The sequence below is a fragment of the Nilaparvata lugens genome, chromosome 12 (assembly GCF_014356525.2).
Source record: "Nilaparvata lugens isolate BPH chromosome 12, ASM1435652v1, whole genome shotgun sequence".
Classification (NCBI taxonomy): Eukaryota; Metazoa; Arthropoda; class Insecta; order Hemiptera; family Delphacidae; genus Nilaparvata; species Nilaparvata lugens.
The window spans coordinates 2,919,263-2,943,345 of NC_052515.1; the positions used below are offsets into that span (position 1 = coordinate 2,919,263).

Genomic DNA, 24,083 nt, shown 5'->3' on the forward strand with positions numbered 1-24,083 from the left:
TGAATAATAATTCTATAGTCTGATTTTTACTCTAATATTGGCGTATGAAGAAGGCTCCTTTTCCTCTTATATTATCCTTGAAATGCAAAATTTCTAAAAACCATGTACATACGTCGACGCGCAATTTAAAAAAGAACATACCTGTCAAATTTCATGAAAATCTATTACCGCGTTTAGCCGTAAATGCGCAACATTTAAACATAAAGAGAAATGCCAAACCGTCGACTTTAATCTTAGACCTCACTTCGTTCGGTCAACAAATAAGTACGTTTTCATTCGATGATAAAATTCTTATTATTGAAAATTCTAGATAGAAGTGTTGTTACCATAAACCATTCACGAGCCCGTATGTTTTAGTGTATGATGAAATCAGATCAGTTTTATTCAAAATCGTACAAAATGCACGCTGTAGACAGGTACTCATCAAAAAATATTCAACTATTTATTATTTATTGCAAGAAATTCAGTCATGGCAAAGGAAGGATGTCCAACAAGCCACTTCTCACACATCTCGACAAATTCATTGTTCAATTTCATAATTTCAGAATACTCTGATGCATTCGTCAATGTTTACTCTTGAATATGAAATGAATAACAGATATAATCTTATTGTTCAACGTAAGTGTTCTTCAGCTTTCTAACTACATTACTATATAGAAAATTGTTATCTCTTGCTAATTATTCTCGAGGAGTATTTTTGGAACCAGAAATAATGTGAAGTGTGACATACACATAACCTTTTGGTCTTCATCTCCATTAAAATTTAAAAGAGCTATAGTACAAGCTAAGCATAGTCTTCCTCTCTCGGGTTATGAGATCTATTTCTATAGATCATTGTCATATACAGGTGTCTTTCACGTTACTCTGTTGAAACGATTATTAAGAAAGATCTCAGTTTTAAACCATGGAAGCCACGAGATTCTTGATGCAGTGATTTCTGAGGGCTCCTCATGAACATTTCACGAGCTCTGTCAACATTCTCTGCGTTGATGGTCTTCCTGATGGTCTTGCATCTGCGATACTCCCTCTTGTTAGTCATTTGGAATGGCAAGTTTCAACAGTTTTTGCATCCAGTGTTGCATGGATCCCTCGTTCAGCCCTCCACCACCTTTGAACTCGCAACACAGATCCCCAGACCTCATAACGAGCTGCTATTTTGGCTCGTTCTTCCACAGTCAAGAGAGGGGGCATTTCTAAACTGAAACAGATGAAAATTGGTGTTAAACACAACCTCAAGGAGTGCTCTATCTAACAAATGTATTTCCAACAAAATTGGTTCATAAATTAAGATATTATAGCTGCAATGACTTATCAGACACTTATCAGATCATTATATTGATAGATGGTTGATTGAGTTCATATAACATTTTTGTTGCTAACAACTTTATAGCTCTTTTGTACAGTAGCATATTGATGTGTATATTATCATAGAGAGAAGATAGCATAAGAAGATGTTCCAACGTATAGGTCGTTTATGTTCCAAATTTTAAGCCGATCTCTCCGATAGACTAGGTAGGTAATGTCTATCATTACTATTTTGTTGGAGTAAAATTGTAAGAACAGGACGGTATTCAGATTCAGATTCCTTTATTCATCTGTTTAACAATACAAAATTCAACTTACGTTCTAGCGTTATGAATAAATACCAGTAGCATTGAAATAACATGGTGAATCATATTAAACTAATGAGTTCTACAATAATATTGAGCTGGAAAAATGATGAAATATGCTAAAGTTAAGGTACTACTGTAATGTTTCCACATGCAACGGTGAAGTTTGGAGTCCATTCTCAGAGAGGGTATCGAGGATAGGCCTACCCTCCCCTTCAGCACTTAACCGTAGATAAAGAATGTTGAAAATTCAAACGAAATATGATGTCTAAGACTAAAAATATCAATGAGTAAAAACCAAATCATAGAAGCGATAAATCATTCAGAGTTAAATCAATTAACAGAAAAGAGTAATTAATAATAAGGATAAAAATAAAGAAAAAGTTAATCCCTTATAATTAGAAAATCGATAAGATTTGTCTACCAGCGCGTCACAAAGCTTCATGAAAAATCTGGTGTGGTACACTCACACAACTTTCCTTGCTCATTGATCTATAAGCCTCATTCTTAAAAGAGGATAATCTCGGGGAATAACATTATGCCGATTGGCGGCTAAATAATTAAAACTATGATTATACTATTGTTTTCAGAGTACATTTTCTTTTGTTTGAATTATGAAATTTGAGGATATTTTAAAAGTTATCAAAACAGCTCTTCTACAAATAAAATATCGACATGTGTTCTTTTGAATAAACTGCTCTACCTACCTATCTCATGCACGAGAAGGAGGTTACAAAGTAAATTTCTCGGGGATGGGGTGGACCCCCTGTTAGTTTCCCAGGGAGGAAACTCATGCCAGTTAATAGAACTGATAAATAACTATACAGGGTATGAATTTGAAAAAAATCGGTGGAGTCATTTTTGAGAAAATCGTGATAGAAATTTAACAAAATTCATTCTTCTCAGGAATATTACGGAGCTCCTGCAATTTTCCCAGAAATGAGACTCATGTCAGTTGATAGGGCTTATAAATAGCTATCTAGGGTATGAATTTGAAGAAAATCGTTAGAGCCGTTTTCGAGAAAACCGTGAAAAACATGGTTTTTTAGCCATTATCCGCCATTTTGAATTTAATTTTATTGAATTTCTTATTGATGGATCCTCATGGTATAAGGACCTCAAGTTTAAAATTTCAATCGGTATATAGGAATGGAGGTACCTTAATTTTTTTTGGAAAGCAATACTTTCCTTACCTATGGTAATAGGGCAAGCAAAGTAAAGAGAATTACTAGGACTATCAGCTTGAGTTAACAATGAAATTTGAAACATAAACGCCCTATTATCCCTATTTTACCATGGGATGTCTTCTTGTGCTGTATTTTCTCTATTACATCATGTTGTATATTGTGTGGAAATGGAACAATAATTTTGACTTTTAATTTGTTTCAGGTTTAGAAGAGCACGGACTGTACAGGATAGTGGGGGTGAGTTCGAAGGTGACAAAGCTGTTGCAGATTGGCATGGACCGACGGAAACTGGACAAAGTGAACCTGGATGATCCCTGCGAGTGGGAGAGCAAGACCATCACTTCGGCACTCAAGTGCTATCTCAGGAGTCTCAACGAACCTCTCATGACTTTCAGATTCTACAACTCGTTCATAGCTGCTGCCAGTACGTCTATCCATCTATTCTATTTAATTATCCTATTATATTAAGCGAGCAATTCCTGTATTTATATATCTGGCTATTTATGTTAAACGGATCTCGAAAACGGCTCTAACGATTTTCACGAAATTTGGAACACAGTAGGTTTATGATTATAAAGATTCGATTGCACTAGGTCTCATCCTTGGGAAAACTCGCTGAACAACATTAAAATAGTTATTTGTGCAACTAGTGCGCAAAGTGACAGTTTGCTGCACCGAAAGAAACGTTTACGCCCGAGCCGTAGGCGAGGGCGTAATGGTTTCTTGAGTGCAGCAGAGGAACTTTGCGCACGTATTTCACATTAAGCTTTTCCTACAGTTACCATTGAATATGAAAAGTGGGTAATTATGAGTAAAATTGCCTGAAATGCATCAAATGTTTTTCTGTGTAATTTTATTATTGATAAAAACCTTAATTTATTGTCAAATTGAATAAAAATGTTGTCCTTGGTTATAATATATATAATAATTGGTTATAATAATTTGCTCGTTGTGCTTCGTTGCACCTCTGCTCACTATAGCAGCCCAGTCACTGTTACCAACTTCATTTTGATTCTGCTGCACTGTTGCTCCATATAACCTACTAAGTATTTTGCGTTGCCATGTTGCAAATCTGGAGTGCAGAAAAATTTTTCCCGCACTAGAGCGGAAAAGTGATTCTTTGCGTTCTGTAATCAGTGCAGCAATGGTCACTTTTCAACGTAACTGTAGGAAAAGATTATTCATCCTTGGCTGAAACAGCTGTGGATAGTAAAAAAGTGAGTGAGCGAGTGATTATTTGAAAAATCAAAATATCGCATCCCCGAAATTCATAAGATGACATTTATAGCCAGCTGTGAAATATGAACACGATCATTTTAGAGAATTGTGTTCTGTTTATCTATAAATAAAAATAACGAGCGAATCTCGGTGCCCCTATATTTCTTATTATTTATTATTATATCTATATTATTTATTATTTATTCATCCATACAATAAGTACATCATTGGAATGGAATGATAGGGAGAGAAAAAATATGGTGACCTTGTGCTATTCCTCCCCCAAATTTAGATGGGGTTACACATAGGTTAAGTAATAGGTTACGTCTTGTAGTTCTTCACTGCATATTAGTTTGGGCATTGAAAAAAGTCTACTCAGGGGTCCCGGGTTCAAACCACGGTATGAGCAAAAGTTTTTAAAACAGTTTTAAGTCAGTGTGAATGAAAGGACTACATGGTTGCCGCTTCTTTTCATGCACCACCGCCTTCTATGGTAGATAGCTGTGTCTTCTTCTCTTTAGGGCTACTTTTGAGTATGAATAAAAATAGAAATCTGAGTAAGGTACTCTTTTTTGAAATTACTTATAATAATACATCAATTCACCTATCTTTGCAATATATTTTCAAACAAAATTCCGATAAAACTAATAAATTCAAAAATTACTAAAGCACTTACCAAGGAAATAAATGTATGGGTTGAGCAGAATATATATTTTACAATGCCTAAATGTTAATAAATCTATTCATGATTCTTTTGAGTTTTGAATGTCTTTCTATCTTTTGTATTATTTATGAAAATTGATTAAGCACTGGGATGTGCTCACAACTAAAAATTCCATTTTTTATTGTATTCTTCTTCATTAGTTTGCATTTAGAAGATTTAAATGTAGGCTGTATGACTTGTTTTTGGTTATCACCTGTATAATTGGTTTTAACACGAAATTATTCAATTCTTATCATTGTATTATTTATAGAAGCATTACTATAATATTTATTACATAGGTATATATTTTTTTCCATTTTTCAGTATTGCTATAAGCTACTTCGTACTGTTTGCTTTATGAACTCACAGCTAGCGCACAAGTTTAACTTTGCTGGCTGTGCCAAATCATTCATTTTTTGTAACTATTATGTAAAAATTTGGCGAAATAAACATTCTATTCTATTCTATTCAATACGAAATATTTTTAAGAAATGTTACTCAGATTTCAATTTTTATTTATAGATAGCTCTGATTAAAGTCATCCCGGTATCTGATCTATAGTGAGGTCTACGTTGTAATGGCAGTATTTGATTAACATAGGTGTTGCTGTCCTTGTTTATCATTCCACAAAGCAGATAGCGCTATCTCTTTCTAGCTCCGTTTGGTGTCCAGATCGTTTTTTAACAATATAGAAATATAATTGATTGACAAGATATTCAATCTCAATTATAAAAATGTATTATTGAATCATTTATAATTATATTTTCTTGGCGAATAAAATATGATTGATTATCTTAAACAAGAATGAATAGTTAATATTACATGAGATATTCCGGTATCGTCTATAGAAGACAGTGGTAAGGCAGAGAATCGGTAACGCTTTTCTATATTTCTACATTGCTATTATAACGTGGACCTCGCTATAGGAGAGTAAGACCATCACTTCGGCACTTGAGTGCTATATCAGGAGTCTCAACGAGCCTCTCATGACTTCAGACTCTACAACTCGTTTATAGCTGCTGCCAGTATGTTCAACACATTTTATACTTGTAGTGTTGGTTGCACAAAAGCCTGTTAAATTTCAATTAGGATTAAACTCTAAAACTTAATCATGGATTGATCCAATCAGAGAAGGCTCTTTTCTGATTGGCTCTTGTGGCATTCAACCTTCCGGTATTCGCGCCCTACTCAATCACACGACCAGTCGCGTATTGTATTTTGTACAACATCCAATTTTCCAAGTGTAATGTACTCTGTTTACTGTCAAAACATATTAATTAATTGTATAATTACTTTTTCCATCTTCTTGGATTATTTTACGCCTATGAACATTTGGATGATTACCATTTCATAGCCCAATAAGGTACATCAAGCAACGCCATCAATTCTGTGTTATTAGTTCGTTTACAGTCCCCGTATACAGTCTTTCCCTATCTTATGCACTGTGGCGACTAAATGGCACCTAAAGACTGAACCATTGCTCGGTTGATACTGCAACTCAGTGGAGTGATGGGGGGGGAAGTTTTGGAATGCATAGGTGACTCATTCACTGACACCACCCCTTTCAATAGTTTTGTGCAGCAATAAAACTGACACTGTTGTACTTTTTACAACAGCGCGACTGCCGGAAGGTTAATCTGGATTAAAAGTTAACAGACTTTTGTGCGGATGGTTATTGATAATTTCAACAGGATGATGGGTTTAAGCACAATTTTTACTTTTTTTAACGATTTTAATTACAATTATGTATTATTTGTTTGACAGAACAAGAGACAAGGTCGCAGAGAGTGAACGATGTCCACACTCTGGTGCACAGGTTACCTCCACAGAACTTCAACATGCTAGATATTATCATCAAACACTTGACCAAGTAAGTGAACATTATCACTTGAATATTATATCAATCAATCTCCCTATTCAAGACATACAATGAATGCGTCACAGTTGTATAAATTATTGTCACGGCATATTTTCCAATAAAAATAGAAACAGCCTAAATCAAAAGAATTTTGAAAGTAGGCGCCAATCTCTGAGTTCATTATCTCCTATTTCCGATAACAGAGAGCGCTCCTTCCATACAGCTGATAGATTGATCAGCCAAAAAACAAAAATATTCTACAGATGATAATATTTTCCAAATTATTAAAAAAGTAAAGTAATTCGAAATAAAATAAGATATCAAATTCCATTCACCACCTATCCTATTTCCTTCCTTAATTTGGCATTGAGTGTGACGTCACATCTCGGAAGTGCGGTGAAGAAAAAATCTTATCGTTTGTCGGGTGTGTGTCGGATTGTGCCGTATGATGATGTGTTGAGAACTGAACGTGCTTCATATGTGAATCAGAGATAACACATATATGTCGCTGTCGTATCGTGTCGACCGGTTTTATGAGGACTATATATATCGGTGAGTTGATCAATAATATATATATTGCCAAATTTTCCTGCATATTCCATCACCACCACATGTGTAACTTAGGCCTATTAATTGATTGAGTTATTCGGAGCAATTACGAAATACAATGAACCTTTTAAAATATAAAAATATGGAACTAATTTAAATTTATTCAATAAAAATAGGCCGAATTAGTAGTGGATATTTCTAAATTGGGATTTCAAGATTATAAACCCAACAGAATTTATACAAATTTATGACATTATTCATAGAATTAGACAGTTTGAAATTATTTGTAGTAATTATAAGCATCGTTATGGATTAGGCGAAGCCGTGTTTCACGATATAAGCAAAGTGATTTTATTTGAATAATGTGATGTTTGAGATAGATATTGAGATTGTATGAGGATAATGTGATGTTGAGATAGATATTGAGATTGTATGAGGATAATGTGATGTTTGAGATAGATATTGAGATTGTATGAGGATAATGTGATGTTTGAGATAGATATTGAGATTGTATGAGGATAATGTGATGTTTGAGATAGATATTGAGATTGTATGAGGATAATGTGATGTTTGAAATAGATATGAGATTGTATGAGGATAATGTGATGTTTGAGATAGATATTGAGATTGTATGAGGATAATGTGATGTTTGAGATAGATATTGAGATTGTATGAGGATAATGTGATGTTTGAGATAGATATTGGATTGTATGAGGATAATGTGATGTTTGAGATAGATATTGAGATTGTATGAGGATAATGTGATGTTTGAGATAGATATTGAGATGTATGAGGATAATGTGATGTTTGAGATAGATATTGAGATTGTATGAGGATAATGTGATGTTTGAGATAGATATTGAGATTGTATGAGATAATGTGATGTTTGAGATAGATATTGAGATGTATGAGGATAATGTGATGTTTGAGATAGATATTGAGATTGTATGAGGTAATGTGATGTTTGAGATAGATATTGAGATTGTATGAGGATATGTGATGTTTGAGATAGATATTGAGATTGTATGAGGATAATGTGATGTTTGAGATAGATATTGAGATTGTATGAGGATAATGTGATGTTTGAGATAGATATTGAGATTGTATGAGGATAATGTGATGTTTGAGATAGATATTGAGATTGTATGAGGATAATGTGATGTTTTAGTGTTGCGGCACACAGCGACAAGAACCTGATGAGCGTGTCCAACCTGGGCGTGTGCTTTGGCCCCACCCTGCTCAGGCCGGAGGAGGAGACTGTGGCCGCCATCATGGACATCAAGTTCTACAATGTCGTCGTCGAAATACTCATCGAAAACTACACCAAAGTCAGTACAGTACCATTCTTTTATAGGGGTTTCCTACCTTCAACCGTTGATTTCGGCAGAATAGTTGAAGCCACAAGCACACAGAATACATACAGAATGGAAAGTATCAATCCAAACAATGCATTTTACTTGACGCCAAGATTTGGGTGCACCTAGACCACGTCACGTGAATGCGTCATCTTGTTAGAAATAAAAATTACCGCTATCCGGGTTTTTGAACGGGTCGCGGCAGTGAACGAGACCGACTGACCGGATCAGTAAAGTGATCCGAACTTTCATCTCTACTACTATTACAATGCTGAACTTTCTTTCAAGATGGCGGATTTTGGCGTCAGGATACTTTAATGAGGTCCACGTCATAATGGCAGTAGAGAAAGATAGGAGTACAACGTTGACGATCATCTGTATTGTCAATGCCTTCTATAGACGGTAGCTGATACAAGTTTATTGATGTAATATTTACTGTTCATTCTCGTTCAAAATAATCAATTATATTTTATTAAGCAGAAATTTTATTTTCAATAATTTAATAATGCATTTTCATAATCAAGATGAAATATTTTGTTGATTAATTAATAATTCTACATTGTTGAAAGACGATCTGGCAACAGAGCAAAGCGAGAAAGAGATAGCGCTATCGGCATTCTTGAATGATAGACAAGGATAGCAATACCATTGCTAATCAGACACTGCCATTATAACGTGGACCTCATTATAATTTATTATGCGCACTCTAACCGACTTTCTATTCTGTGTATTGTATTCTGTGCCACAAGTGTCCAACAAGTATTCCTCATAATAGTTATTTGTGCAATAGTGCGCAAAGTGACAGTTTGCTGCACCGAAAGAAACGTTTACGGAATGATGGTTTCTTGAGTGCAGCAAACGAACTTTGCGCACGTATTTCACATTAAATTTTTCCTACAGCTACCATTGAATATGAAAAGTGGGTAATTATGGGTAAAATTCCCTGAAATCCATCAAATGTTTTTCTGTGTAATTTTATTATTGATAAAAACCTTAATTTATTGTCAAATTGAATAAAAATGTTGTCGTTGGTTATAATATATAGGTACTTAATAAGGTGCGCGTTGTGCTTCGTGCACCTCTACTCACTATAGCAGCCACAGCAGTCACTGTTACCAACTTCATTTTGATTTTGCTGCACTGTTGCTCCATATAACCTACGAAGTATTTTGCGTTGCCATGTTGCAAATCTGGAGTGCAGAAAAATTTTTCCCGCACTAGAGCGGAAAAGTGATTCTTTGCGTTCTGTAATCAGTGCAGCAATGGCCACTTTTCAACGTAACTGTAGGAAAAATGAATTTTGTGCAAGCAATGTTCCAAGTGCTTAGCTCATTCTATTCGCCCCACCGAGTAAAATGAACAAAGTGGTGAACAAATTTGAGATAACTGCTTAGTTGAATGTTATACGTTAATGGATCACAAGCTCTGTCAAGAATATTGTCGCTGTAGATTATAATATGCAGGAGAATCAGCGGCAGTCATCATGCACACTATCTCTATCTCTCTGACATCAACTTGCTTTGTCTGATGACAAACAAGGATAGCAACACTGATTCTAATCAGGTGCTGACTTATAATACGTGATCTCTTACATTTTTCCATATACGTTTCTAATTTTTTCTCATTTAAATCTCTTCAAGATTAATTGAATTAATTAATGAATGTTTGGGTTTTTCAGATTTTCAAAAGTGACCCAGAGCCGAGCGATGGCCGGGTCCCCCGTCGGGAGAGATGATGACGTCACGTGATCGGGACATACATTCCAATTCCCCCACCTCTCCACCCCTCCAGTCACATGTCAGGCACAAATACCACAATATGCAGCAGACGCCGCCTCCTGTTACTCATGTGAGTTATAAAAAATAATAAAAGGTCATTGTTTTGTACTTTTGTATTCTAATGTTTTGAGTACATTAAGTCCCTTTTGTGGGATAGCCTTTTTGGAAAGTTCAGGTTTCCTTCTAAAATATCAGCACATTTATTGCTCAAAAGTCTGTCTTTACTGATTTCTGCATTTATAATAGTACAATATTTATTACTATATTACAATACTGTACAAGAAGAATCACACAAAGAATGTTTCGTTTACCAAAAGTCAATAAATCAATTTTCAAGCAATCGTTTCAATATGTAGCTCCAAAATACTTCAATCAATTACCATACGAAATCAAATCATCCGAAAATATTAAGTCTTTTTTTAAACTTTTAAGAGCTTGGCTAATGTCTTTCCAAGAATTAGTTTTTCTTTATGCAACACTGACAAGTATGAATATGTTTATAAAGAAGCAGGTACTAATAATATACAGATTAAACATTATAAGCCTACATTTTTTTCTCTTTTCGATAATTAGAATTGTGAATAACACATATGAGAAATATATTATAAAGTGGTAATGGTTTTTTAATACATTCATATAAAATAATAATGATAGCCTATATTTTTGAATATTCAAGATAAATTGTACTGGTTGTATATTTTTGTTCACATTGGTTTGCAGACGTCACGGAGTGCAGAGATTTTAATTAATGCTAGACTCAAAATCAATGGATTTTATTTCGTATAATTTTAACTCAAGTTATAACCATTATGTATTTTTTTAGTAATGATGATTATTTTTATTTTTTCTGTAAGTTGACCACGAATACTGGTAAGAGTGGTGAACTTAGTTCCTACTTTTTTAAATTATAATTTGCTATGTTTTTTGTGAAAAGTTGAGTACTTAATAGTTGAGTACTGGTAATACTATTGCTTTTTTGAATGTTAAATTACTTTTCTTTTTTCTGAAGTTCAGTTTCTTCTGTTTAAAAGCTACTTGATAGATTCACCACTTGATTACTGTTGGCCTACCTGTTAATGAGTTTTTTCCTTTGTTAGATTTGTTTTCCAGGGACTGTAGTTTTTCAAGATATTGAAGCAATATTCACTAATCTGTGAAATCCACTGTGCAATATTCAATTTGGCAGATATTTGTTGATGTAGAATGTAAGGAATAAAAGCTCACACTGTCTCTGATTTTGTACCAACATCAACGTCTTATTCTTTCAATTATGTATAAACCACAACATCTCATACTATATAATCAAATTAATAATTTATATATTATCATAGAGAAAAATATAGCATAAGAAGATATCCCATGGTATAGGTCGTTTATGTTCCAAATTACAAGCAGATTTTTGTTACCTAAAGCGATTACGGTCGACTACTATCTATTATTACTGTTTAGGCCGGGTTAGAGCTAGTTGTAAGAACGGCACAGTATGAGAGACTACCAGCGTCACATAGCTTCACCAAAACAACTACTAGGACTATTGGCTTGAGTTAACAGAGAAATTTGAAACATGAACGACCTATAAACATGGGATATCTTCTTATGCTATCTTTTCTCTATGATATTATACAATCAAATTATATTAATAATTGTTGTTTTGTGTGTTGACAGGCTGTGATAAAAACCTACTACGACGGACCCCTCAGCTCGAGTCTACACAGTGTGAACTCGACCTCCTCGCAGCTGCGCGCCGAGTCCATCTACGGCACATCGCACCAGGCGCTACCCATGCCCAACTACCAGGCGCACATGACCCGCATACCAGGCGGCTCAATACCAGGCGCCATTCACAACAACTCCTATTCGACGGATGCCAACTCCACCTTCCACCACTCCAGTCCGCTGCACCACCACAAAGCTCTTCCTAGTCCTTTCTACTATACTACTATGGTCAGTTATACTCATCAATTATTTTATTCATTTATTCTACCTATATAATTATCAATCATATAGTAATAAATGGAGAGAACTACAGGTTCAGCCCAAAACTGCTCTTCTCACAAATTTCATAAACAACACCTCCAAAAGATTTAGGTTGCATTTCACTTTCAAGAGTTTTTTATTTCAATTTTTTGTCCAAAAACTATAGTGCGTTTGACGTCATAATGGCAGTGGAGAAAGATAGGAGAAAAACGTTGCCGAACCTCTGTCTTGTCAATGCCTTCTATAGACGGTAGCTGATACAGGTTTATTGATGTAATATTAATAATTGTTCATTCTCGTTTAAGATAATCAATTATATTTTACTATGCAAGAAATAGTATTCTTCATAATTTCATAATGAATTCTCATAATTGAAATTACATATTTTGTGAATTAATTAATAACTCTACATTGTTGAAAGCCGATCTGGCAACTGAGCAAAGCAAGAAAGAGATAGCGCTATCCGCTTTGTTGAACGATAGACTAGGATAGCAATACCATTGCTGATTAAACACTGCCATAAAAAAGTAGACCGCACTATAGTAGAGTTAGGCTTAACTCACACTTATGCGAGTCAAGTCGAGAAGAGACTCGACTCTAGTCGAGAGCATGTGTTTTCAAATGGTGACACTTAGACCAGTCGATTCTAGTCTCCGTGAGGTCACCATTTTGAAAACACATGCTCTCGACTAGAGTCGAGTCTCTTCTCGACCTGAGTCGCGTAAGTGTGAGTTGAGCCTTACGCGACTCAAGTCGAGAAGAGACTGCGAATCTAGTCTTTCCTCGACGCAGTAGGTATTTCCAAATGGTGACACTTAGACCAGTCGATTCTAGTCTCTGTGACGTCACCATTTGAAAACACATGCTCTCGACTAGAGTCGAGTCTCTTCTCGACCTGAGTCGCGTAAGTGTGAGTTGAGCCTTACGCGACTCAAGTCGAGAAGAGACTGCGAATCTTGTCTCTCCTCGACGCAGTATGTATTTCCAAATGGTGATACTTAGACCAGTCGATTCTAGTCTCCGTGACGTCACCATTTGAAAACACATGCTCTCGACTAGAGTCGAGTCTCTTCTCGACCTGAGTCGCGTAAGTGTTAGTTGAGCCTTAAGCGACTCAAGTCGAGAAGAGACTGCGAATCTAGTCTTTCCTCGACGCAATATTCACTAATCTGTGAAATCCACTGTGCAATATTCAATTTGGCAGATATTTGTTGATGTAGAATGTAAGGAATAAAAGCTCACACTGTCTCTGATTTTGTACCAACATCAACGTCTTATTCTTTCAATTATGTATAAACCACAACATCTCATACTATATAATCAAATTAATAATTTATATATTATCATAGAGAAAAATATAGCATAAGAAGATATCCCATGGTATAGGTCGTTTATGTTCCAAATTACAAGCAGATTTTTGTTACCTAAAGCGATTACGGTCGACTACTATCTATTATTACTGTTTAGGCCGGGTTAGAGCTAGTTGTAAGAACGGCACAGTATGAGAGACTACCAGCGTCACATAGCTTCACCAAAAACAACTACTAGGACTAATGGCTTGAGTTAACAGAGAAATTTGAAACATGAACGACCTATATAACATGGGATATCTTCTTATGCTATCTTTTCTCTATGATATTATACAATCAAATATATTAATAATTGTTGTTTTGTGTGTTGACAGGCTGTGATAAAAACCTACTACGACGGACCCCTCAGCTCGAGTCTACACAGTGTGAACTCGACCTCCTCGCAGCTGCGCGCCGAGTCCATCTACGGCACATCGCACCAGGCGCTACCCATGCCCAACTACCAGGCGCACATGACCCGCATACCAGGCGGCTCAATACCAGGCGCCATTCACAACAACTCCTATTCGACGGATGCCAACTCACCTTCCACCACTCCAGTCCGCTGCACCACCACAAAGCTCTTCCTAGTCCTTTCTACTATACTACTATGGTCAGTTATACTCATCAATTATTTTATTCATTTATTCTACCTATATAATTATCAATCATATAGTAATAAATGGAGAGAACTACAGGTTCAGCCCAAAACTGCTCTTCTCACAAATTTCATAAACAACACCTCCAAAAGATTTAGTTTGCATTTCACTTTCAAGAGTTTTTTATTTCAATTTTTTGTCCAAAAACTATAGTGCGTTTGACGTCATAATGGCAGTGGAGAAAGATAGGAGAAAAACGTTGCCGAACCTCTGTCTTGTCAATGCCTTCTATAGACGGTAGCTGATACAGGTTTATTGATGTAATATTAATAATTGTTCATTCTCGTTTAAGATAATCAATTATATTTTACTATGCAAGAAATAGTATTCTTCATTAATTTCATAATGAATTTTCATAATTGAAATTACATATTTTGTGAATTAATTAATAACTCTACATTGTTGATCTGGCAACTGAGCAAAGCAAGAAAGAGATAGCGCTATCCGCTTTGTTGAACGATAGACTAGGATAGCAATACCATTGCTGATTAAACACTGCCATAAAAAAGTAGACCGCACTATAGTAGAGTTAGGCTTAACTCACACTTATGCGAGTCAAGTCGAGAAGAGACTCGACTCTAGTCGAGAGCATGTGTTTTCAAATGGTGACACTCAGACCAGTCGATTCTAGTCTCCGTGACGTGACCATTTGAAAACACATGCTCTCGACTAGAGTCGAGTTTCTTCTCGACCTGAGTCGCGTAAGTGTGAGTTGAGCCTTACGCGACTCAAGTCGAGAAGAGACTGCGAATCTAGTCTCTCCTCGACGCAGTATGTATTTCCAAATGGTGACACTTAGACCAGTCGATTCTAGTCTCTGTGACGTCACCATTTGAAAACACATGCTCTCGACTAGAGTCGAGTCTCTTCTCGACCTGAGTCGCGTAAGTGTGAGTTGAGCCTTACGCGACTCAAGTCGAGAAGAGACTGCGAATCTAGTCTTTCCTCGACGCAGTAGGTATTTCCAAATGGTGACACTTAGACCAGTCGACTCTAGTCTCCGCGACCTCATGACTGCGAGACTGAGTCGAGCGTCGACTCGACATGTTGGTCGAGCGTCGACTTGCATAGTACCGTGATTTTGATGAAAGTGGCTATGTTTTATGTAAGTGATGCTTCATCATTTCAGATAAGACAATAAATTATAAGAATTAGATAAGACAATGTATCCAATTTGTTACATGCAAATTAGTGACGAATTTGATATCATATTTTCAATAATGTGAGGTTAAAAATGGAGAAGCATGGAACTGAAGTAGTATCAATGAGCAAGAAAGTCGTAAGGTCGAGAGACTGGAAGTATCGTACGTTTTGAGTCGAGGTAGTGTGAGTTGAGCCTAACATTCCCAAACGATATAGGTTACATTTCACTTTCAAGAATTTTCAATTTCAATTTTCTGTCCAAAAACTAGAAACTAAAAATTTCGAATTTAGAAGGATGAAATATTCAAGTAGAATTCAATATAAAACTTAATAGTCACTGAAAACTTAATAAAAATATTAAGTTTCAGAAAATTTTAAGCCAAAAATACACCGAACAACTCACTATCATCTCAGAGTAAAACAATTATTATTAGAGTAAAACAATATTTGAAACAGATATAGTGAGATTCACGTCATTGAGTCAGTGGCAATGATAGGACGACATGGTTGCCAATCTTCTTTCTCCACTGCATTCCATAGTACAGAGGGGGCCAGAAAGATTATACATATACACACTTTGACTGTGAATTTCTTGATAACGTACTTGCATGCCAATTCAGACCGCCGTATCTAACTTGAGTGACGTCTTTGAAAGATTTATCTCCCAAAGTTTATCAATATGCCAAATATTATTATTATTATTTATTTTTTATAAACACGCATATTTGCAGGTATATTTTCAAAGAAGGGGCACTTTTATGCAACTTTCATTTCATCTTTATAACTCTGGCCGACGTTGGCCTTCGTTGGGCCAATAGTGGATGCGGCATTATGCAATAATTACATTTTGTAGGTTTAGTGTGAGATGATAAACAAACTGTTTATAAGCTATGATTTATTATTAATTAGTTATCTCAGTTTTTTTATTGATAATTTTGTGATTTAAATTTCAGGAGCCAGTTCAGAAGTAACTGACAGCACAAGCAGTTCGAACGAGTCAGTTTCGTCGCTGTCGTCACGTGACACGGGCCGCCGCAGTCGCATCACAATGCGTTCAACGCTGCCGCAGCCGCAGTCGCAGTCGCAAGCGGCTGCCGCAGAAGAGCAAGCGAGGTGCCAGTCTCGGTCTACACTATCCGACCAGTTATCGGCCGCCGCACGACAATGTGTTAGTATGCATTTATTTATTACAATTTCACAATGGAAACAACTGGCAAAACCCCCACGAATATGCTCCCTTCTAAGAAAGCTTTCTTAGTGCCTGTTGCACAACAGCCGGTTAAATTTTAACGTGATTAATCCACGAGCAACAAACAGAGACGGCTTCTCTGATTGTTCTCGTGGAATTAATCACGTTCAGGTTTAACCGGCTGTTGTGCAACCGGGCCTTAGTATAACACTGCGGGTCCCTGTAGCTTTGCTTTGTATCGGCGGAAGGGGGGCCACTAGACTGCAATACTACCCAAACACAAACATCCAACATTTTTGAAAATTTATCTTCCATAAGCAACAGATGCTCTTTTGTATCTACTCAAAAGCAACGTGTTACATCCGAAAAGATACACAAGGAGCGTCAATGTATCTCTCCATAAGCAACAGATGCTCTTTTGTATCTTCTCAAAAGCAACGTGTTACATCCGAAAAGATACACAAGGAGCGTCAATGTATCTCTCCATAAGCAACAGATGCTCTTTTGTATCTTCTCAAAAGCACGTGTTACATTCGAAAAGATATACAGGATCTTTTTGTAGTATGTCCTTTTGGCACAACACAATCTATCAGCTGACATTCGTGAAGAAAGTCTGTGTGTAGGGAGTTTCCTCCATCTAATATGTAAGCACGATGTGCCTTCACTGAATATGTAAGGGTGGAAAATGAAAACAAGAAAAGATCGTACAGGTTTTTGATATTTAAAACAAAACAATAAATTATTTGTACAAAATTAGAATTATAATTAGGAATTACGAAATAATAATAATCAGATGAATATTTCAAGGGCTACTCGCTTTGCTGCTAGTGAGGATTCATTTGTTGTGTTAATGAAAAATTTAAAACAATGACTCAGTAGTCACCTACCTTTATGAAAATGGCTTCCCACTTTGGCATCCACTGGTTGAAACGCGACGTTAATTATTAATTAAAAATCAAAATAACTGATCTAATGAAGTGGGTTCAGATCCCTTCCTATTTAATAATACAATTCTCTTTAAACTGCCCGAACTGTGACAGGAAAACTGTATTATAAAACAAGAACAAAATCTATCCCTTTCACCAGAACAGCCGGACTTTACTCACAGTCCTATCGAACGAGCTCACACAACCCCACAAAAGTAAAATTTTGGGTATTAAATATAACTCAGTCAATGCCAAACATGGAAGCCATTTCAAATACATATTTTTATCAGTCGCACAAGCGGCACGTTTGTTATTAAAAACAAAAAGAGAAGCTACATTAATTTTGACAACAAATGAAATAAACAATCTTTCTGTCGATGACAAAAATCGTTCAAAGACAAAAACACTGTTCATTAAACTTTTTCTAAATTAAAACTCTAAAATCCTGATCAATATGAGATAAATATATGATTCATATATATGTCCCATATGACCAGGTGACAATAGTGCTACCTGCTTTGTTGAATGATAGACAAGGATAGCAACACCAATCTTGATCAAATACTGCCATTATAACGTGGACCTCACTATAGACCACTGATCACTCCATCTTATACAATAATTAAACTAAACAGTCCAATTAGAACTCATCGATTCATATTCTCACTGTGTCTGTTACTTTGACGTCACTGATATGTGGCAGTCCAGCCTGTGCTACTTTTCTAGAAGTTGTGTAATTCTAAGGCCCGGTTGCACAAAAGCCGGTTACTTTTTTAACGGTGATTAATTTCACGAGACCCAATCAGAGAAGGCTTTATTGACAAGACTGCTTCTGTGATTGGTTCTCGTGGTATTAATCACGATTAAAATTTTACCGGCTTTTGTGCAACCAGTACTATGTGCTTAAACAGCGAGACTAGCGTCAAATTATTTATCAATGGATACTGAAAAATAAAGTTGTAGTATTTGAAAAAAATGTGTTTTAACATAACAGAAGATGATGTATCACAGGAATAAAAATTTACTAGACTAAAGCTGCGTTTACACCAAAGTTATTAACAAAATGTCTATTTTTCCGTCCTTATAGATTCTATTAGATTAAACGGAGCTTGACAAACACATATGTTCATCAAGTGTGATAAGTTATGTTCAATCTATGAGGACGGAAAAATAAACATTTTGTTAATAACTTTGGTGTAAAACGCAGCTTCGCTACAGTTGTAGCTTGATGAAATGGATTTCTGGTTTGAACTAACTGCTCTGGTTTGAACTGGTTCGAACTGGTTTTCAACTGGTTTGAACTAACTATCCGGTACAGCTTGTCTGCAACTAGTCTATATCTATTAGATACTAGTCTAAGCTTTCTCCATACTCTTGTACTATGTAAGAAGAAGAGCTTAGACTACTCATTGAAGACTCATGATTAAGTCATACCATACACCATGTACATGTACCCAGCTACCATAGCATTATCAGGTTGGAAGATCATAAGATTGATTAGTTCAAGTCGACCAAAATACTTACATGGTTTGATGTCAAGATTAGTATCACTTGACTAACTTGTTTATTCTGAAAAATCACTGTATATTTACTATTTCATGCTTGCTCTGCAAATACAGGAGCTTATCAGTGACTTCGAATTCCTACTCAAGTGGAAGATCCAGTCCTGGATTTTCACAGGGAATCAGGTGAAAATTCATTTCTGAAAATTTCCTCGGTTTGTTTTTCTGGTCGTGTGTTGCTGCTTTTCTAGAAGTTGTGTAATTCTAAGGCCCGGTTGCACAAAAGCCGGTTACTTTTTAACCGTGATTAATTTCACGAGACCCAATCAGAGAAGGCTTTATTGACAAGACGGCTTCTATGATTGGTTCTCGTGGGATTAATCACGATTAAAATTTTACCGGCTTTTGTGCAACCAGTACTATGTGCTTAAACAGCGAGACTAGCGTCAAATTATTTATCAATGGATACTGAAAAATAAAGTTGTAGTATTTGAAAAAAATGTGTTTTAACATAACAGAAGATGATGTATCACAGGAATAAAAATTTACTAGACTAAAGCTGCGTTTACACCAAAGTTATTAACAAAATGTTTATTTTTCCGTCCTTATAGATTCTATTAGATTGAACGGAGCTTGACAAACATATATGTTCATCAAGTGTATGATAAGTTATTTTCGCCACACTGCACAGAAAGCAGCTGTTTTCCAGTCCCTACATAGATCTGAAAGACCTTGTTTGCAGACGACGTCAGAAAAGGGTTTCTTTTCCGGTCTAGGCCAGAAAGTTGTCTCTTTCCAGCCGCTCATGGAAGTAGTTAATAAGTCATCCGCTAGATCGGGCGAGTGTCCACTTTCATCATCAACTGAAGTCGCCATGATTTCAGTTCCAGTTTCGAATCAAACTAATTCGCTTCGCAACCATTTTATTCAATTATTTATTGTTGATTAGTGCATTCCGAATTTTCAAAAATGCTTGAAGATGACTGTGGTTTTCCAAGTGAAATTTAAAAGAATCTGAAATCCTGACTGCAAATCTTCTACCACTAAAATCAAGAGATAGGTACGATAGCTTAACGAGTAGGCTATTCTTTATTTTGTATTCTTTATTTATTTTGTCAGCAATACCTGTAGTGTGGCGAAAAATATCGTTCGCACCACGGGCAAAAATGTTTTTCCAGCTCTCAATCTTTTCTAGTCCTCGGCCTACGGCCTCGGACTTGAAAACCGATTTCGAGCTGGAAAAATCTCATTTTCTGCTCTAGGTGCGAAATATACTATTTCAATCTATGAGGACGGAAAAATAAACATTTTGTTAACTTTGGTGTAAACGCAGCTTCGCTACACTTGTAGCTTGATGAAATGGATTTCTGGTTTGAACTAACTGCTAAATCCGGTACAGCTTGTCTGCAACTAGTCTATATCTATTAGATACTAGTCTAAGCTTTCTCCATACTCTTGTACTATGTAAGAAGAAGAGCTTAGACTACTCATTGAGCTTCATGATTAAGTGATGGCATATACCATGTACATGTACCCAGCTACCATAGCATTCTCAGGTTGGAAGATCATAAGATTGATTAGTTCAAGTCGACCAAAATACTTACATGGTTTGATGTCAAGATTAGTATCACTTGACTAATTTGTTTATTCTGAAAAATCACTGTATATTTACTATTTCATGCTTGCTCTGGAAATACAGGAGCTTATCAGTGACTTCGAATTCCTACTCAAGTGGAAGATCCAGTCCTGGATTTTCACAGGGAATCAGGTGAAAATTCATTTCTGAAAATTTCCTCGGTTTGTTTTTCTGGTCGTGTGTTGCTGCTTTTCCTAGCATTTTCCTCCTCGTAAACGAATTTTCCCGCTTCTAGCAATTTGTTTTCAGTCAGTAAAAAGTAAACACTCGTTAGTTGTGTTGATTGCTTTTCATTTTGGTATAAAAAGATATTGTTTTAATCGTTTATTTGAAATGCAGTAGTTTTCAATAGTTTTAATGCTTGTTAATAATTTCATTATGCTTTAGTTCCACATGTTTTATTATTTTACGTTGTTTGACTTTTCTATGGTAAAAAGACAATATTGAATTAATAACTTATCATTTTATTAATAATAGTATGGAATAATAATATCATCGCTTAATATAATTAATGTGTAGTTCAACGAGCTCATATGTGTGTGTGTGTGTTAAAGTTGTATCTATTTATTATCCTTTGTTTTTGTTTATCTACCTGTCCTTTGTGTTCATATTCACTTTATTCAGCTTGTTCACCATATTTCAAATCATTTTCTGTAGCTTGTTGGTTTGACCATTTTTTTTCTCAGTATTAATACTCATATTAGTTTAACTTAATCCAATATTTACTTGTATATTTTGATATAATCTTCATATATTTTTCATAGTGAACAGCTAATATTAATCTCACATAATTGAACAGCTCTTTCTCTTTAATATCCAGTTCTGATTTATCCTCTGCCATAAGGTTTTTAGACCTCGGCAGAAATTCAAATTCAAATAAAATTGCAGATGAAAATAAATTGGAAGTTGCATTTGTTCAAATGCTAATTAATGAATAATTATTATTAAACGAAATTCCCAATTACTCTGTTGTCAATATTTGCAGTAGCAAAAGTCTTCGGGGAGATTTAGAACATTTAATTGGGATTTTCTTTTCATGGTAATTATTCAAATAAAATTCATTTATACACTACCATAGAGAAACAATAGCGTAAGTAGATATCCCATGGTATAGGGCGTTTATGTCGCAACTTTTACTGTTATATCAAGTCAATTACAATTGATTATTGTAGATTTTTACTGTTTTGTTGGGGTGAGAGTGTATGAACGGCACAATATGAGAGACTACCAGCGTCACACACCTTTTGGGGATGAAATACGTGGACTGTCGGCTTGAGATAACAGTAAAAGTTGCGAAATAAACGCCCTATACCATGGGATATCTACGAGTACTTACGCTATTGTTTCTCTATGACACTATCTAACAAAATAATTAATTTGTTTAAACATAATTATACAAAAATCAAATGAATTAATTAGGACAGGCCAAAACTGTGCCTTTACCAATTTTTTATAGAGATAGTTAGATCAAAAATCTGGCGTGGTGCACTCACACAACTTTCCTTGCCGTTATGAAAATTGATCAACTGACGATCTCAAGTCTACTTTTCTAAGATCTGAGCCATCTGGTGACAGGACAATAACGCTGCAGACACACAAAGTCTGCTATCTCTTCATAGTGAATGATTTAATAGAATCAACAGTTGCCAACAGTTTGCAATTGAATAATCTTATTTTCTCGATCTTCGAGCTTATTTTCAATTTTAGGTGAAAATGTTACTGAACATTAATTGCAGAGATTTTCAAGCTCAATCTTTTCCACTTGAATTTTTTTGTTTAATTTGTATCAGAAGCCTGATAATTGAGAATCTAAAATCATGGTGCAGTGCTCCTGAATTTTTTACAGATATGGGACTTGTGGCAGTTGATAAAGCTTATCAATGACTTTTCTAGGTATGAATTTGATAAAAATCGTTGGAGCCGTTTTCGAGAAAATCGCGAAAAACCCTGTTTTTGACAACATTTTCGCCATTTTAGCCGCCACCTTGAATTGCATTTGATCGAGAATGTTCGTGTCGGATCCTTATAGGGTAAGGACCTTAAGTTCCAAATTTCAAGTCTTTCCGTTAATTGGGAGATGAGATATCGTGTACACAGACGCACATATACACACACACACACACACATACAGACCAATACCCAAAAACCACTTTTTTGGACTCAGGGGACCTTGAAACGTATAGAAATTTAGAAATTGGGGTACCTTAATTTTTTTCGAAAAGCAATACTTTCCTTACCTATGGTAATAGGTCAAGGAAAGTAAAAATGATATAAAATTGAATATAATGTCATGTTTTCGACCTAATAAATAAAGTATATTCATTTTTACAGGCGAGTTCGGACATTGTATGCCTGCCTTGGAGAAAACGATGGAGAACTTTCGTTTGAGCCCAATCAAATAATCACAAATGGTGAGTAAATAAGTTAAAACCCCTATAGTGAGGTACACGTTATAATGGTAGTATTCGATTAACACTGGTGTTGCTATCCTTGTCTATCATTCGACAAAGCACATAACGCTATCTTTTTCTAGCTCTGGCAGAGCAGATCGTTTTCCAGCAATATAGAAATATAATTAAACAACAAGATATTTATTCACTATTATGAAAACTTGTTATTTAGTCATTGGAAAATATATTTTCTTGGTGATTGAAATGTGATTGATTATTTCAAACACCAATGAACAGTTGATATTACATCAGATATACCTTTATCAGCTACCGTCTATATAAGGCATTGACAAGACAGAGAATCGGCAACTCTGTTCACCTTTCTTCCTCCACTGCCATTATAACGTGGACCTAACTATAGAAGGCGTGTATTTTACCGTCGCCACAGTCTGAAAACAATTTGGCAACGTTGTAAAGCTAGAGAAGGATAGAGATATCTGCTTTGTCTAATGCACCAATATTAATTAGATGCTGACGAACTTCATAACGTAAATCTGAGTAAAGATTGTCTATTCTATAGTGAGGTCCACGTTATAATAGCATTGGAGAAAGATAGGAGTACAACTTTGCCGATCCTTTGTCTTGTTAATGCCTTCTATAGACGGTAGCTGATACAGGTTTATTGATGTAATATTAACTGGTTCATTCTCGTTCAAAATAATCAATTATATTTTATTAAGCAAGAAATTATATTTTTCAATAATTTCATAATTAAGATAGAATTTTTTGTTGATTAAATATTAATTCTTCATTGTTAAAAGACGATCTGGCAACAGAGCAAAGCGAGAAAGAGCTAGCGCTATCTGATTCGTTGAATGATAGACAAGGATAGCAACACCATTGCTCAACAAACACTGCCATTATAACGTGGACATCACTATAGTAGTTATTTAGGTGAAGCTTTCAGACTTCGCTGGTAGTCTCTGATACTGTGCCGTTCTTACACTCTTACACTCCCAACAACACACTAATAAAAGGCATTTGTCGACAGTAA

The 24,083-nt window shown here is 35.5% G+C and overlaps 1 protein-coding gene across 1 annotated transcript in view; it reads left to right on the plus strand.

Moving 5' to 3' along the window:
* LOC111055991 (rho GTPase-activating protein 10) overlaps window positions 1–24,083 on the plus strand; it is a 115,468-nt gene that overhangs the window by 86,409 nt on the left and 4,976 nt on the right. The window contains 11 exon segments of the mRNA XM_039438653.1: window positions 3,000–3,221; window positions 6,483–6,588; window positions 8,294–8,453; window positions 10,159–10,186; window positions 10,189–10,328; window positions 11,924–12,206; window positions 16,343–16,411; window positions 16,414–16,476; window positions 16,479–16,554; window positions 19,121–19,189; window positions 22,971–23,050. Of these exon segments, the coding sequence (XP_039294587.1) occupies window positions 3,000–3,221; window positions 6,483–6,588; window positions 8,294–8,453; window positions 10,159–10,186; window positions 10,189–10,328; window positions 11,924–12,206; window positions 16,343–16,411; window positions 16,414–16,476; window positions 16,479–16,554; window positions 19,121–19,189; window positions 22,971–23,050 (1,296 nt within the window).